Source organism: Urocitellus parryii, chromosome 6 (assembly GCF_045843805.1).
Source record: "Urocitellus parryii isolate mUroPar1 chromosome 6, mUroPar1.hap1, whole genome shotgun sequence".
Lineage (NCBI taxonomy): Eukaryota > Metazoa > Chordata > Mammalia > Rodentia > Sciuridae > Urocitellus > Urocitellus parryii.
In genome coordinates, this window is record NC_135536.1 from 108,178,865 (window position 1) to 108,193,605 (window position 14,741).

Sequence of the window (14,741 nt, forward strand, 5' to 3'; positions counted from 1 at the left end):
GTTCTGTAGTAATTGATATCATTTTCCTTTTTCATGTAATGAAAGAATAATTTTCTTTGTTAGGTCTAGATATTGAGGTTATATCATGGTTAAGGCTTTTGTGTGTGCCCAGGTATGAGGCAAGAAGGTGGGCTTTTCTTCTAATAGCTCTTATTTCTATTAGGTGTGTTTTGAGATTCTTAAAACATGACTATGTGGAAGCACAATGAGTCTTGAATTATGTTTTTATTACATTTATTTACAACCCTAAGCCATTTTTTTTAAGTTTAGAAAGCCCATTTTTCCTGATTATCACATAACAATGTCTAAGGAACTTGATCCCCTGGAATGAAATATGATTGAGAAATATAAACCTCATGTAGGAGGAACCACTTTCATTTATTAAATTAATGCAGCATAAAAATGCTCTTAAATGTAATCAGCAGCTTTGGATAAAGAAATCAAGGATAATTTTTCTCCCCCACCCTCAAACCAAAAGCCAGCAGGAAAAATTTTCCTGACCTTTTCCACTGTACATATCCACTTAGCACGCTAATGACTTCCTAGTATGTCTCTCTCTTCCTATTCTTGTCTTTTTCATAAAACTTATGAAGTTTACTTCTTTAAAGAAATAAAGTGTGTCACATTAGATTGGATAGAGAGAAGTGATGGGAGGGGAGGGGAAGGGGGGATAGGAAGGGCAGCAGAATAAAATAGACATTATTATTGCTGTATGTATATAGGTGACTGTATGACTAATGTGATTCTGCAACCAGTACAATCAGAAAAATGAGAAATTATACCCCATTTGATTCAAATGTATGAACTGTCAAGATCATTGTACTGTCATGTGTAGCTAATAAAAAAAAAGAAGTAAGACATACATGGTTAAAAATTCAAAAGGTTAAAGAATATGCAGTGAATGTTTTTTCATTTACTCTCTTCCCTTGCCATACATTCTGTCTTCTGAAAACAGTCATATTTACTAGATTTTTGTGCATCTTTTCATTGATAATCTGTGTACATATATTAACAAGTGTGTCTATGTTGATTTTAAACATAACTGACATCATGTTATTCTTTTTTGTTTTACTTTGACATGATTCATATTAGTAAATAGCTTCTTTGGTCCATTTTACACTTGTGTCATAATTTATGTAATACTCCCCTACCAATGGTTGTATAGATTTTTTTTGTAATCTTTTGCCATTCTAAACAGTGTTACAATGAAATGTCTTATACGTACACATTCAGGAATTTCAGGGTCAAAGGGTATGTTCTTTTGTAATTTTGGTAGTCTTTTATGCTAGCCTTTGTTATTCTTTGCTTTCCTTTCCATGATTTTGTTTTGTTGCTTTGATATCTTTGTATGTCATATGCTTCTACCTATAGTATTTACCTTGTTATCCCTATCTTCTTTCTTTAGGATTCAGCTTAATATTAATACTTCAAGAAGGTCTCTTAATAATTCACATCAGGTCCTGATAGTATTTGCTTGCTTTTCATGTCACTCTTATGCAATTTCTACTTTAATGTATAACCTAATTTATTTGCCTTAACTTCCTAACACAGAACTTTTATTTATTTATTTTTTAATCATTTCTTGTTACAACCAATGTTTTTAAAAGTAATGGGAGAATAAGTAACTGAGACATTATTCTTATTGATTAGCTTTTCTTCTTGGTTTTTATAGAAAGTATAAAAATATTTATAAACAACATAGATCTTTGCATTGGTATATTAATAATCTTTTGAAATATTTATAAATAGAAGGACTTTAAAAATGTTATTTAAACAATATTAGTTTTTCTTGGGCTGGGGATGTGGTTCAAGCGGTAGCGCGCTCGCCTGGCATGTGCGCAGCGCTGGGTTCGATCCTCAGCACCACGTTACAAATAAAGATGTTGTGTCCACCGAAAACTAAAAAATAAATGTTAAAAAAAACAATATTAGTTTTTCTAGCTAAGAAATTATTATTTTGTATAAACACAAATTCACTTTTGTCATTTTTATTTTCTGGAGTTTTTGTCTTTAGGAAACTCAGCCATGATTGATATCAAATATTGGATGGAAATAAATCAACATATTTTGGTTTTGCAGATATTTTTCCCAAAACAGTAACTTAGAATTTTTGTATAAATATTAAAGACATTTTAAATATGAATAGAAACTAAAATTCTAATGTGTCCTAAGTAATTTAGAGGGAGTTCTAGAATGATAACGTTTGAGTTTATAGAGGCATATCCTATTCCTTATTGGTCTTTGCCATTTTCCAAATTATATAGTGACACTGCCAAAACCCAAAATAGTCAGTAATGCATAGGAATGTCAGTTTTGCATGTTGTATCACACAAGTAATTGCATATCTTTATCTGGTGATATCTGTTGCATTATTTGGAATGCTTGCTTTTTATACTTAAGCAGTACAAAGAAACCTTTTCTTCAATTATTATCTTTTTTTATGGTATCAGGGATCAAATCCAGGGGTGCTTACCCACTGAGCCACGTCCCCAGCCCCTTTTTTATTTTGAGATGGTTTTGCTAGTCCTTAAGGCCTTGCTAAGTTGCTGAGGCTGGCTTTGAACTTGTGATTCTCCTGCCTCCCAAGTCACTGGGATTACAGGTGTATACCACCACACCTAGCTCTTTGATTATTCTTTATCAGAACACTTCTTTGTCCTTAAGATTTGGCTAAATTTGGTTTGTCTTCATTGTGCCAAAAATTATTGTGAAGAGACAGTTGCCCCTGTGTTCTTATTTATTCCTTGTGCTTTATCAGTGTTCTTCTTTCTTAACCCTCCATTCAGAATGATGCTTCAAGACCTTTTTGGCTTTCTATATTTGTAGTGTCCTCTCTAATAATGATTGCTCATGACAACTTTACTACAGATTTTATATAGACATTAGGAACAGGGGATAATTTTATCTGGGTTTATGAACAAGTGAAGATACAGAACTTTTGTTAAAATTGGGGCCATTGTTATTTCCTTCTGTCTTAATTCTCTTATCAAAAAGACAGTTAGCTCTTCATAAATTCTTTTTCTCATTAGTTTACAAGCAATTGTTTGAGTGACATGGTTGAAATATGAATACAGAACATAAACATACACCTGAATGTAAAGAGTGTTTCTTTTAGCGTGATTACAGAACAAGAGAAATCTGATTACAGAGAAAGTTTCAGAAGCCTTGATGGTATGATTGGGAAATAATTGACAAGATCACTGAAGTTTATTGAATTTAACATACTAGATAATATTTATTAAGGCTCTCAGATAAGTCAAGGAAATTATATATTTAAATGTTTAAAAATAGAATTACAGGAAACACATTCTGTTTTATGTAATGAAGTATAACCAAATTCTAGAAGCAAAAATAAAGTCAATCAAGATCTTTAGGGAAAAAAGGGGGATTGTAAATGTTTTTAGTGGCACATGCCTATAATCCCAATGACTTGAAAGGCTGAGGCAAGAGGATTCCAAGTTTAAAGCCAGCCTCAGCAACTTAGCAAGACCCGGTCTCAAAAAAGGGTTGGACATGTGGCTCAGTGGTTAAATGTCCCTGGATTCAATCCCTAGTGTCAGAAAACAAAGTAAACAAACAAACAAATCCCACACATCAGAAGATTTAGATTGATTACAAGGAAACTTCTATGCTGGCAAAATGTAGACAGAAGTCCTTTCTATTACGGTTTTATGAAAGTATTTTATATATCATTGCTTGATTTTTTTTTTTAATCTGACTAGCCCCAAACCTTCCAAATGTGTCACTTTTCTGTCTGCTTTCAGTGTTTTCTTACCACTGATCTGTATTAGTGTAAGAATTCCATGTAACATCCTGGCTGCATATATGTAAGATATAATATAAGAATGTCACAATTGTATAAGAGTCAATGCATTTTAAAAAAGTATTTTGTCTTTTTGGATTGGAGATTAAGATGCAACTATAGAATGTGAAGGACATCTTTAACTCTTTGTGTAAGGTTTTTCTTCCTTTCTTTCAGAGAGAAGGAATGACTTAGCTATCTCAGCCTAGATTCTGGTCAATTATAGTTTAATTTTGTTCAAATTTTTAAAAATCAGTATTTTTCTATCTAAGGAGTTCTAAATTCTTTATTTCTTAAAGTGGTCATTTATGCCTAGTTTTCTGATGAGAGTAAGATGTGAAATTTTAACATTTGAGCCTTTTCTAGAGAGGCTCTATATGGGATAGTAGGATGCTTCAGCAACTATCCAGGAGACCTTTTTTTTTTTTTTTTTTTTTTTTTTTTTGCCTGTCAGTATTCTCCTCTCTAAAGCAGAGAAGCAGTTGAGGATACCATTACAAGTTCAATTAGCTCTAATATTCAGTGGTTTTTAAGCTTATTTTTAAGTAGTAAATTCTGTTTGGAAGAGAAATTTTTTGTATTATGTAGAGCTAGTGGGGTAAAGGGTGATGAAGACTTGGTGTTCTTGTGACCATATAGCTTCAGTCCTTCCAGGCACCTTGCCTGCCCCACCCTTTCACCCCCAGTGTTTGGCTGGGCAGGCAGAGCCTTCCACATAACTGTTTCTGTTTGCTTCAAGGGGCTATCAGCAACAGGATGCCCATGAATTCATGCGCTACCTTTTGGACCACCTACACTTGGAACTTCAGGGTGGTTTCAATGGAGTATCCCGCTCAGCAATTCTGCAGGAGAATTCTACTCTGCCTGCAAGTAACAAATGCTGCATGTAAGATTTTAGTTTTCTTTTGGTTTTTCTTTTTCTTTTTTTTTTGGAGGATCTCTGACATTTCTATTGGTGAAACTATGTGTTAGATTATACAAGATGGAGGGGTATGCTGGACATTTGCTGAAACTTTCGTGCACCAAATGGACTTGAACTTTGTGAAATGGACTAACATATTAACATGTCTTGCTTCCAGATTAGAGGAGTCTTGTATTTGCATTTTAATATAGTTCTGATTGTTTTTTGCATAGATTATTTAAAAACGAAATAGAGAAAATATGAGTATAATTTAGTCTTTAAAAAATTTCCTCTAAATGTGTAGAATAATATGTAGACTTAATTTAAAAATTTTTTTTTAGTTGTTGATGGATCTTTGATTTTATTCATTTATTTATACATGGTGCTGAGAATTGAACCCAGTGCCTCACGCATGTGAGGCAAATAATCCACCACTAAGCCACAATCCCTGCCCTAGTCTTAGACTTAATTTTTATAACAAAATAATTTTATATTTACCAAACACAAAAGCTTAAAAGAATGTGAATTTTTCTAAAGTCTTTCTTCTTAAATGAAACTGAGGAATTTTTAAGTTCTCTATTTTTTACTTGCCTCTCAACATGAATAAAAACAAACCACTTTCTTGTATATTAGTAGCCAAAATATGCTTTCAGACCAGAGAATTTATTTTGCTTAAAGAAGGAGTGACTTAGTTATTTAAGCCTGGATTTTGGTCAATTATAGTTTTATTTTATTCAAATTAAAAAAAATTGTCAGTACTGATTTATATAGGAAAGGGATTTATAAGACTCCCTCAAAGAAAAAAAAGAGTAATACATAAAATAAACCTGGTTTAGTAAGACTTGATTTTTTTTTCCTCTTGGTACTGGAGATTGAACCAGGGGCACTTACCCACTGAGCCGTATCCCCTAGCTCTTTTTTATATTTAGAGATAGGGTCTCACTAAATTGCTTGGGTCTCACTAAGTTGCTGAGGCTGGATTTGAACTTTGTGATCCATGTGCTTCAGCCTCCTAAGACATTGGAATTATAGGCATGCACTACTGTGCTCAGCAAGACTTGATCTTTTTAATGACAAAGCAGCCTCACAGCTAATCTGGCATTATCAGAGAAAGGCAACTGATGTGAATTGCCATTATTTCTCAAAAGGTTTGTCCCTCCAGGTTCTAGTGACACCATTTAGACTCCCATATAGTAAGGAAAGGAAAATTGTTTTTCTTGCTAGCAAATTAAAGATGTATATATTAAATGAAAATTTCTGTTTGTATTATATCATAGCATATTGATACACAATGGATATTGAACTGGGTTCTAAAATGGGTAGACTGAGAAATTTATTATTTTATATGATGCCCAGGACACCCTTGTATAATAATGTAGGATGTTCTTTTAGTTCTGAGTTTTCAGTGTTAGTCTATACCCTTTCTTGACATTTTTAACGAATAGTAATTGCAAGTTCCATTTTTGAGTTAGGAATAGAAAGAAAAAATATATATATAATCAAATATTAAAAATTTACTGTTCCTTTTATTTCCTTCAGTGCACATGGGAGGAGGCATTTCAGAATCTATGTTTATTTGCTGAAAATAGAAAAATATCCCATATGCAATATCTCTGTTTACTCATATAAATACACCCACTCCCACTGAAGGGAGATAAAAAATGGCAGATGTATTCTTTTTAATGTAGAAAGTTGTTAAGTGTAATAGAAAGGACCCCAGCACTGTAAGAGCCTCAGTATTTAAGCTCTCTTGGAATACAGTTTTAATATAATGCAACAGCAATTCTGAAATTAATTTATGAATCTTTTTTTAAGTCATGGTACACTATATACTTCAGATAGCCAAAACTTGATTTCTCAGAGGAAGTGATTATAAAAGAAGAGCGAGCTATGTTGAGTTTAAATATACTGCTTTTATTTATTTATTTTTAAAAATTTTTTAAATTTATTTTATTTATTTATTTTTTTATTGTTGGTCATTCAAAACAATACATAGTTCTTAATATATCATATTTCACAGTTTGATTCAAGTGGGTTATGAACTCCCAATTATACCCCGTATACAGATTGCTGTATCACATCAGTTACCCTTCCATTGATTTACATATTGCCATTCTAGTGTCTGATGTATTCTGCTGTTTGTCCTATTCTCTACTATCCCCCCTCCCCTCCCCTCCCCTCCCCTCCCCTCCCCTCCCCTCCCCTTTTCTCTCTCTACCACCTCTACCGTAAATCATTTCTTCCACTTGTATTGTCTTGTCTTACCCCTCCTTTCCTCTTATATGTAATTTTGTATAACCCTGAGGATCACCTTCCATTTCCAAGCAGTTTCCCTTCTCACTCCCTTTCCCTCCCACCTCTCATCCCTGTTTAATGTTAATCTTCTTCTCAAGCTCTTCATCCCTACCCTGTCCTTGGTTACTCCCCTTATATCAAAGGAGTCATTTGGCATTTGTTTTTTAAAGATTGGCTAGCTTCACTTAGCATAATCTGCTCTAATGCCATCCATTTCCCTCCAAATTCTATAATTTTGTCATTTTTAATGCAGAGTAGTACTCCATTGTGAATATACTGCTTTTAAATGGAGTAACCAGTTCCATTTAAATTAAAGGTAAACTTAAATGTGACCATCAGTATAAAAGGGTCAGTTATAGCTCCATCATTTGTAGTAAGTAGTTTTTGGGTACATTCTTTATTTATGACACAGATATAAGTCTGAAATGTCTATGGTTCTCAGTGTATCTTCCATTTTTTAATTTACTAAAGCCAGTGTGTCTTATGAACTCTTTTTAAAATAATAAAATCAATCTTTTTCTTCTACCAGTCAAGTAAGGAAGCCTTTCCTTGAAAAGGAATCAAAGTTTTCAAATAGAAAAATTGCTTGGGTTTTTTGTCTGCTTTATCATTACAGTAAGGTTAATTGGAGTAACTCAGAAAGTACAATTGAATTTTAAGTGATAGAAACCATCTTAAATTGTTAATAGCAAAAGGTGTTTTCTGTCTCAAGTAAGTGCATAAGGCATTCATTGTAGTACTATTGATGATAGCAAAAACTGAAGTCATTTCAATATCTTTTAATATTATCTTGGTTAAATTAAGAGAAGGAATATAGTGTTAAGAGCAGATGCTCAGGCCAGACCTTGAGACAGGCCACTTTACCCCTGGCCTCAGCTTCCTAGTCTGTAAAATGAAGATACCAGTATCTTCTACCTTATAGAGTTATTTGAGGATTCTTAGAAAGGAGCCTACAAAATAGTACTCTACAGGTGTTTGCTATTCCTGCTCTCGTTGGTGCCCTTTTGAGCCCATGGTATGTCCCTGCTGTGACGCACTGAAGCTATCAGAGGTACACGATGATGAAGATATATACTTGGAGGGGGGCAGGGGAAGCAAATAGCAGGTGTAATCTGACTTTGTGCTAATAAAACAATGACAAATACTTCAAATGGTTTCTTTTTGCCAAAAGCACTCTTCTAAAGTATATTTATAACACATTCTATTGTCACATTAGGCCTCTGGGGTAGGTGCTGTTCCTGTTATCCTGTATACATTTGCTATAGCAGAGGCACAAAGGGCTTATGTAACATTTTTCATTGTTCTTAAATTTATATATTTCTGATCTCTACAAGAAAATTAGTCTTATTTTTTGTGAACTTTTAAAAACATTTACACTCAGCACTTTCAATTTAAGTTATACATCTAGCAGTAATTACTAAATTTGCATTAAATTTCTTCAGACTGAGGATAACATTAAAAGTCGAGTAGTTGTAAGAATTCAGTGCATTATGAGAAGTGTTGCAAAGATTCAAATATATAGCAGTTTCCTCCTTTCTGAGGGATATGTGAGGGCAGTGGTGGAAGGGGTAACAACATATACATTTGTTGTTAATACAAATACATCATGTATATAAGTGTTAGTTGTTTATGTCTCCATAAAGTAGCAGGATTAGAAGGGGAAGACCAGTAGCTTAAACCTTTTATTTAGTATATGTATATATAGCTTTGATGTTTTTAGTTCATAATTTAAGTAAATATAAATTAGTTCATAATTTAAGTAAATATAAATTATATACATATTCTTCCAAAGAAGTGGCTTTTAGTGAGATGTTTCCCATATGGTGTTTTCTTCAGAAATGGAGCATCAACTGTTGTTACGGCTATATTTGGAGGCATTCTCCAGAATGAGGTCAACTGCCTCATATGTGGGACAGAGTCAAGGAAATTTGATCCATTTCTAGGTAAGACATACTTGACATATGCATATATGCTGTTTTATTAAAATAATAATTTTAATGTTTATGGTATTATTTTTCAAAGGAAAAAATCTTTATAAATACATCTGTTTTCAAGATTATTTTTTGAGAAGTTATATTCCTTTAACAAATCTTGTGTTTTCCTATTTAATTTTAAGACCTTTCATTGGATATTCCAAGTCAGTTCAGAAGTAAGCGCTCTAAAAATCAAGAAAATGGACCAGTTTGTTCATTACGAGGTAAAAAATATTTTAATGTTCCAGAATTCATTTTTTTCTTAAAAAGCTGAATAGATTTTTAAGTTTCATGTGGTTAAAGATCTTGATTCATATCTTTAATGAATCTTTGTTGTAACTTAACAGGAATTTTTTTCCTACCATTCAAAATTCCATTTAATAGCAAAATAAATTTCTGATAGAATGAAATAGAATTTTATGGATATCCCACTAGTTACTACCAAAAGAATACTCAGCAAAGTTTTAAATTGTGTCATTTGTTCTTTTATATGAATGATAATTTGAGAAATCAATTGATGATATAACAGTTGGCTAAGCTGGAAGCCTGCTTTTAATTTACTTTGGAAGATTTTGTGCTAATTTTTTCATTGATGAGAATTAGCTTTTTAATCAAGGAAAAAGACATAAATTTGTGGAGAGAGGATCCAAGATGGCTGAATAGAGGTTCTTATATGCAGTTCTGCCATAGAGAAGAACCAGGGCAACAAAAATACCCCTGTATTTTGAGGAGAGTAATTTTGGGGGAGAATTCTGGAAATCAGCAAAGAAATGATGGGAACTTTAAACATCATGGAGAGTCAGAAAGGCAGCCTAGAGAAAAAAACAAATTGCAACTTTAGCCCTGTCTCCCTATTAGCTAGGGTTGCTGGGGGGAAGAGCCCCACAATTTTAGCAACCCCATTAACAGCAACAGACCAGTAGTTTTTACTGTAGGAGAATTTCTTGGTTCTCACAGACTTTAAATTCAGTTTTGGGAACTGGCTTATCTAACAGGGATTGCTCTACTCCAAAAAAGTAACTCACTTTGGGCCTTGTCCAACCCTCAGAATCCAAGCTGGTACAATAGCCACTACTAACTACCATCAGACACCATCCTGCCTAAGGAGCCAACAGCTAGCCCCCTGACACTGCCAGAAGCCTTAGGCCTATGTGCATCTCATAGTACCAAAGACAGCTCCCTAAGCATCTTGCAGCTTCAAGGCCAGCAGCTATGATAGCCATAAACCTGAGTCCCACCCATTCCTGTCTCTCAGGAAAGAGTAAAAGTAGAATGCCAGGATGTTTCTCTCCCAACCTTCTTAGACTGTGTACCCTGAAAGTGTAGTAACAGCCAGGGCTCAGATTCCTCATTTCTTTTGTTCTACCTCCCAGGGACTGAGTGGGATTGGGCCCCAGCAGAAGCCAGGTAAAACTCCTCACAGTTGAGGAATTATCAGGTATAAGGGGGAAATGGAGTGTAGTGTTAATGGGTAGAGTTTCTCTCTGAACCTTCTTAGGCAGGATTACAGCTGGGGCCATAGTGGCCAACAGGTCCATGAATAGCACTGAAATAAGGGTGACAGGATCTGAGCAGGTAGTTGCCCTCAATCCTGACACCTGCATGAAACTATACCTCCTGGCCATCCTGATCTTAGAAGCAAGTTTTCCTCTCCCCTGGTTCTTATGAGACAGCAACCTTTAGTCTTGCGCATCTCAATACTTGTTCCCAACTCCAGTATTCTCAGGGGTTTTGTGTCACAGACATTCCACCAAACCATGTCTGACTTGTGAGGAAGCCACCCACAGAGCCAATGCAGTGGGGTATTTGTAGGTTCTCAGAGATAGGGCTATACAGGGATTTCCAGATCCACCCGAACAGTCCAAATTCAGACAATAGATCCCTTCTGAACATGGATTCCAGCTATAGTGCTCTTTTTCCAAAGTCAGTCTATTCTACAGATTTCAGGCTTTTTATCTAGTTGGGGCATAGAGGGAATCTGGCCCAAGACCCATGAGACAGGCACGGGTAAGTTAAGGATTTTTTGCGGCAGCAGTCCAAAGGCTGTGGGCCAGGGAAAGGACCTTCCCTAGTTCCTAGAGTGAGTGCAGGTGGTGCTCCGGTAGTTTGGGACACTGGTAGTAAGTGAGAGGTTCTCACCCACTTACTTCCTGGCAGACACTATAACTGTCCATAGGTGTGCATATCTAGGGGGAGTCTGGGGTCCTGCTTTTTGGCAGGCATACCCACAGTAATAGCAGAGAGGAATAACACTTTTCTTGCATTTGCACTTATGTGGCTCCCCTGTATCACTTGCCCCACACTTCATGTGATCATGCACCACTGTCAAGACTGGATGTAAATGCAATAGAGAGCGTGTTGTGATTCCTGCTTGCATCTATCCCTTTAAAGCAACTGGACCCACAGTGGTATCTAATCAAGGGGACAAGTGCTTCAAAGCCCTTCACCACTACTTGAGCAGCCAGTACTCATTCAAGTAACAGCCAATATCAGCAGTGCCTAAGGAAACCCATATTACCCAGTAGGGGCTACCATTCCCATTGTAGGAATGACCAGGGTGCATCCCACACACTCTGCTACTTTTACCATATCTTCCTGGATTGCTGGATTCCCCCCATTCTGGTGCAGCCCATAGAGAGTTTCTCTGTATGGGTCCCAACTGGAAATAACAATTTATATAACACATTGATACCCCAGTACATCTTCTAGAGGCCTTGGCTTATGAAGGCCATCCATAAAAGTGGTAGATATTCATGTCATCAGTTGTATCAACTTAAACATAGAAACACAAGAAATATGGACAAACAAGGTAATATCATGCTTCTTAAATAGATTGATAACTCCCTTAGTAACAAATTCCAAATATGTCAAAAAGGAAGACATGCCTAATCAAGAATTCAAAAAGTGATCTTTATAAAGCTCAGTGAGATCCAAGAGAACACAAAAAGTTCAATGAAATTATTAGGAAGACATTATAGGATATGAATGAGAAATTCAGCAAAGAGAAACTTTGGAAATGAAAAGCTTTATAAGTATAAATGCAATTACTATAAATACAGTTGAAAGTTTCATCAGACTAGATCAGGTGGAAAAATATCAAGAGCTTGAAAACATCTTTTGAAATGTCACTTCCAAAAGAATAAAGAAAATAAAGGAAAAAATGCGAAAGAAGAAAATGCATAGGATCCTTGAGACACTTTTAGAAGATAAAATGTCCAGCTTATCAACATATCCAAAAGGGAAGAAATAAAAGTTAAGAAACATAGAAAACATATTCAATAAAGTAATAGCACAAAACTTACCTAATATTGGGAAAGATATGGTAAATCAAGCACAAGAGTCCTTTATAACTCCAAATAAACATGATCAAAAAAGATTCTTATCACAAAATATAATCAGACTGTCAAAGTACAGGGCAAAGAATTTTAAAATGTGCAGGAGAAAAAAGGCCAAGTCACACTAAGGGCAACTCGATTAGATTCACAACAGATTTCTTAGCAGAAACCCTGTATTCCAGGTGGGTATGGAATGATGTATTTCAAGTCCTAATAGAATTAACTGCCAATCATGATTACTGTACCCAGCAAAGCTATTCAGAATCAAAGCAGAAATAGTAACCTTCCAAGATGAGCAAAAAATAAATAGTTCTTGATCACCAGACCAGCCTTGCAAAAGATGTCTAAGGGTCCTTCACCCAAAGGTGAAAAGATTACTACCACCAAGACAGCATGTGAAAGTGAAAAGCCCTAGTAGAAGATACACAAATGAGAAAAAAACATCAGACGTTATCAATATAGTATGCCATCAAACCCAGAGATGAATGAGAGGGAAAGAAATAATATTCAAACTAGAAGAAATATTCAATAATCAACTAGAAGAAAATGAACACAATTATAGGCACAAGTCCATACCTTTTATAATAACTCTAAAAGTAGATGGTCTTAATTCTCCAACTAAAAGACATAGACTGGCTGAGTGGATTAAAAAATAAGACCCAGGGCTGGGATTGTAGCTCAGTGGTAGAGCATTTGCCTTGCATGTGTGAGGCACTGAGTTCAATCCTCAGCACCACATAAAAATAAATAAATATATTTTATCCATCTACAACTAAAAAAAAATATTTAAAAAAAATAAGACCCAGAAATATGCTACCTATAAGAAACTCACCTCACTAGTAAGGACACAGAGAATGAAAGTGAAAGGAAGAAAAGTGATTGCAGATTGAATTTGAAAATAAGCAGGAGGAGCCATACTTATATCTGGCAAATAGACTTTACAGAGAAAAGGTTACTATGTAATGATCAAGAAATCATCAAGATGATAAAATGATTAAAAATCTATGTATCTAATAATGAAGCACATGATTTTATAAAACAAATACTATTAGATATAAAGGGAGAGATAGGCTGTCATACAATAATAGTTGGGGATTTCATCACCCTACTCTCACCAGTGGATAGAGCATCCAGACAAAAAAATCAGCAAATCAACATCAGTTAAACTACACCGTAGATAAAATGGACTTAGACTTACAGAACATTCCATCCAACAGTTACAGGATATGCATTCTTTTCACTAGCACAGAGAACTTTCTCTGAAATAGACCAAATAGTAGGCCTCAAAACGAATCTTATCAAATTCAAAAAAATTGAAATCATGCCCTGTATCTTTGTTGGGTCACATTGGAATGAAACTACAAGTCAATAGTAAGAGAAACTTTAGAAGTCATACAAATTCATGGAGATTGAACAATACAATTTGAACAGTGGGTCATTGAGGAAGTCAAGGAAAAAATTAAATTCCTTGAAGCAAATGAAAATGGACACACAACATACCAAAACCTATGGGAAAAAGCAAAAGTAGTGCTAAGAGGAAAGTTCATAGCAATACCTACATTAAAAAAAATAGATTTGACAAAAACGAATGATGTATTTCAGTGTTCTTAAAAGACAAAAACCATATCCAAAATTAGAAGGGAAGAAAGAAAAATGAGAGCAGAGGGGCTGGAGTTGTAGCTCAGTGGTAGAGTACTTGCCTAGCATGTGTGATTCTCAGTACCACATATAAATAAATAAAATAAACATCCATCAACAACTAAAAAATTATTTTTAAAAAGATCAGAGCAGAACTAGAAATAAATAAAAGTCTAAAGGAGACTATACTACAAGGGTCAATGAAACAAAGTTGATTTTTTTTTTTTTTTTTTTGGTACTGGAGATTGAACCCAGGGGTACTGAGCCACATCCCCATCCCTTTTATACTTTATGTAGAGACAAGATTTCACTGAGTTGCTTAGGGCCTCATTAAGTTGCTGAGGCTGGCTTTGAACTTGTGATCCTCAGCCTTCTGAGCCACTGGGATTACAGGCATGTACCATCTTGTGTAAAAAATAAAATCAGCAAAACTTTAGCTGGATTAGAAAGAAAGGGAGAGAGGAAACCCAAATGAGAGATGGAAAAGGAGACATTCCAACCAATTCTGCAGAAATTCAGAAGATCATTTAGGGATTATTTTGAAAAATTATATGCTAACAAATTTGAAAATCTGGAACAAATAAACAAATGTCTGGACACATATGACCTAACCAAAATTGAACCAAGAGGATATTATAAACCTGACTAGACCAATACCAAGTAAGAACATTGAATTGGTAATAAAAAGGCTCCCAACAAAGAAAAACCAGGACTGGATAGTCTTTGCTGAACTTTTAACGAACCTTTTAACGAAAGATGAGCACCATTGCATCTCAAACTATTCCATAGAATTGAAA

The 14,741-nt window shown here is 34.8% G+C and overlaps 1 protein-coding gene across 2 annotated transcripts in view; it reads left to right on the forward strand.

The window, feature by feature from the left end:
• The window catches only part of Usp3 (ubiquitin specific peptidase 3), a 93,444-nt gene that overhangs the window by 65,664 nt on the left and 13,039 nt on the right, over positions 1-14,741 (forward strand). For both annotated transcript variants that reach the window (XM_026384786.2, XM_026384788.2), the window contains 3 exons: positions 4,542-4,688; positions 8,835-8,941; positions 9,115-9,195. In XM_026384786.2, coding sequence (XP_026240571.1) covers positions 4,542-4,688; positions 8,835-8,941; positions 9,115-9,195 — 335 coding nt within the window. The remainder of the gene's footprint in view (positions 1-4,541; positions 4,689-8,834; positions 8,942-9,114; positions 9,196-14,741) is intronic.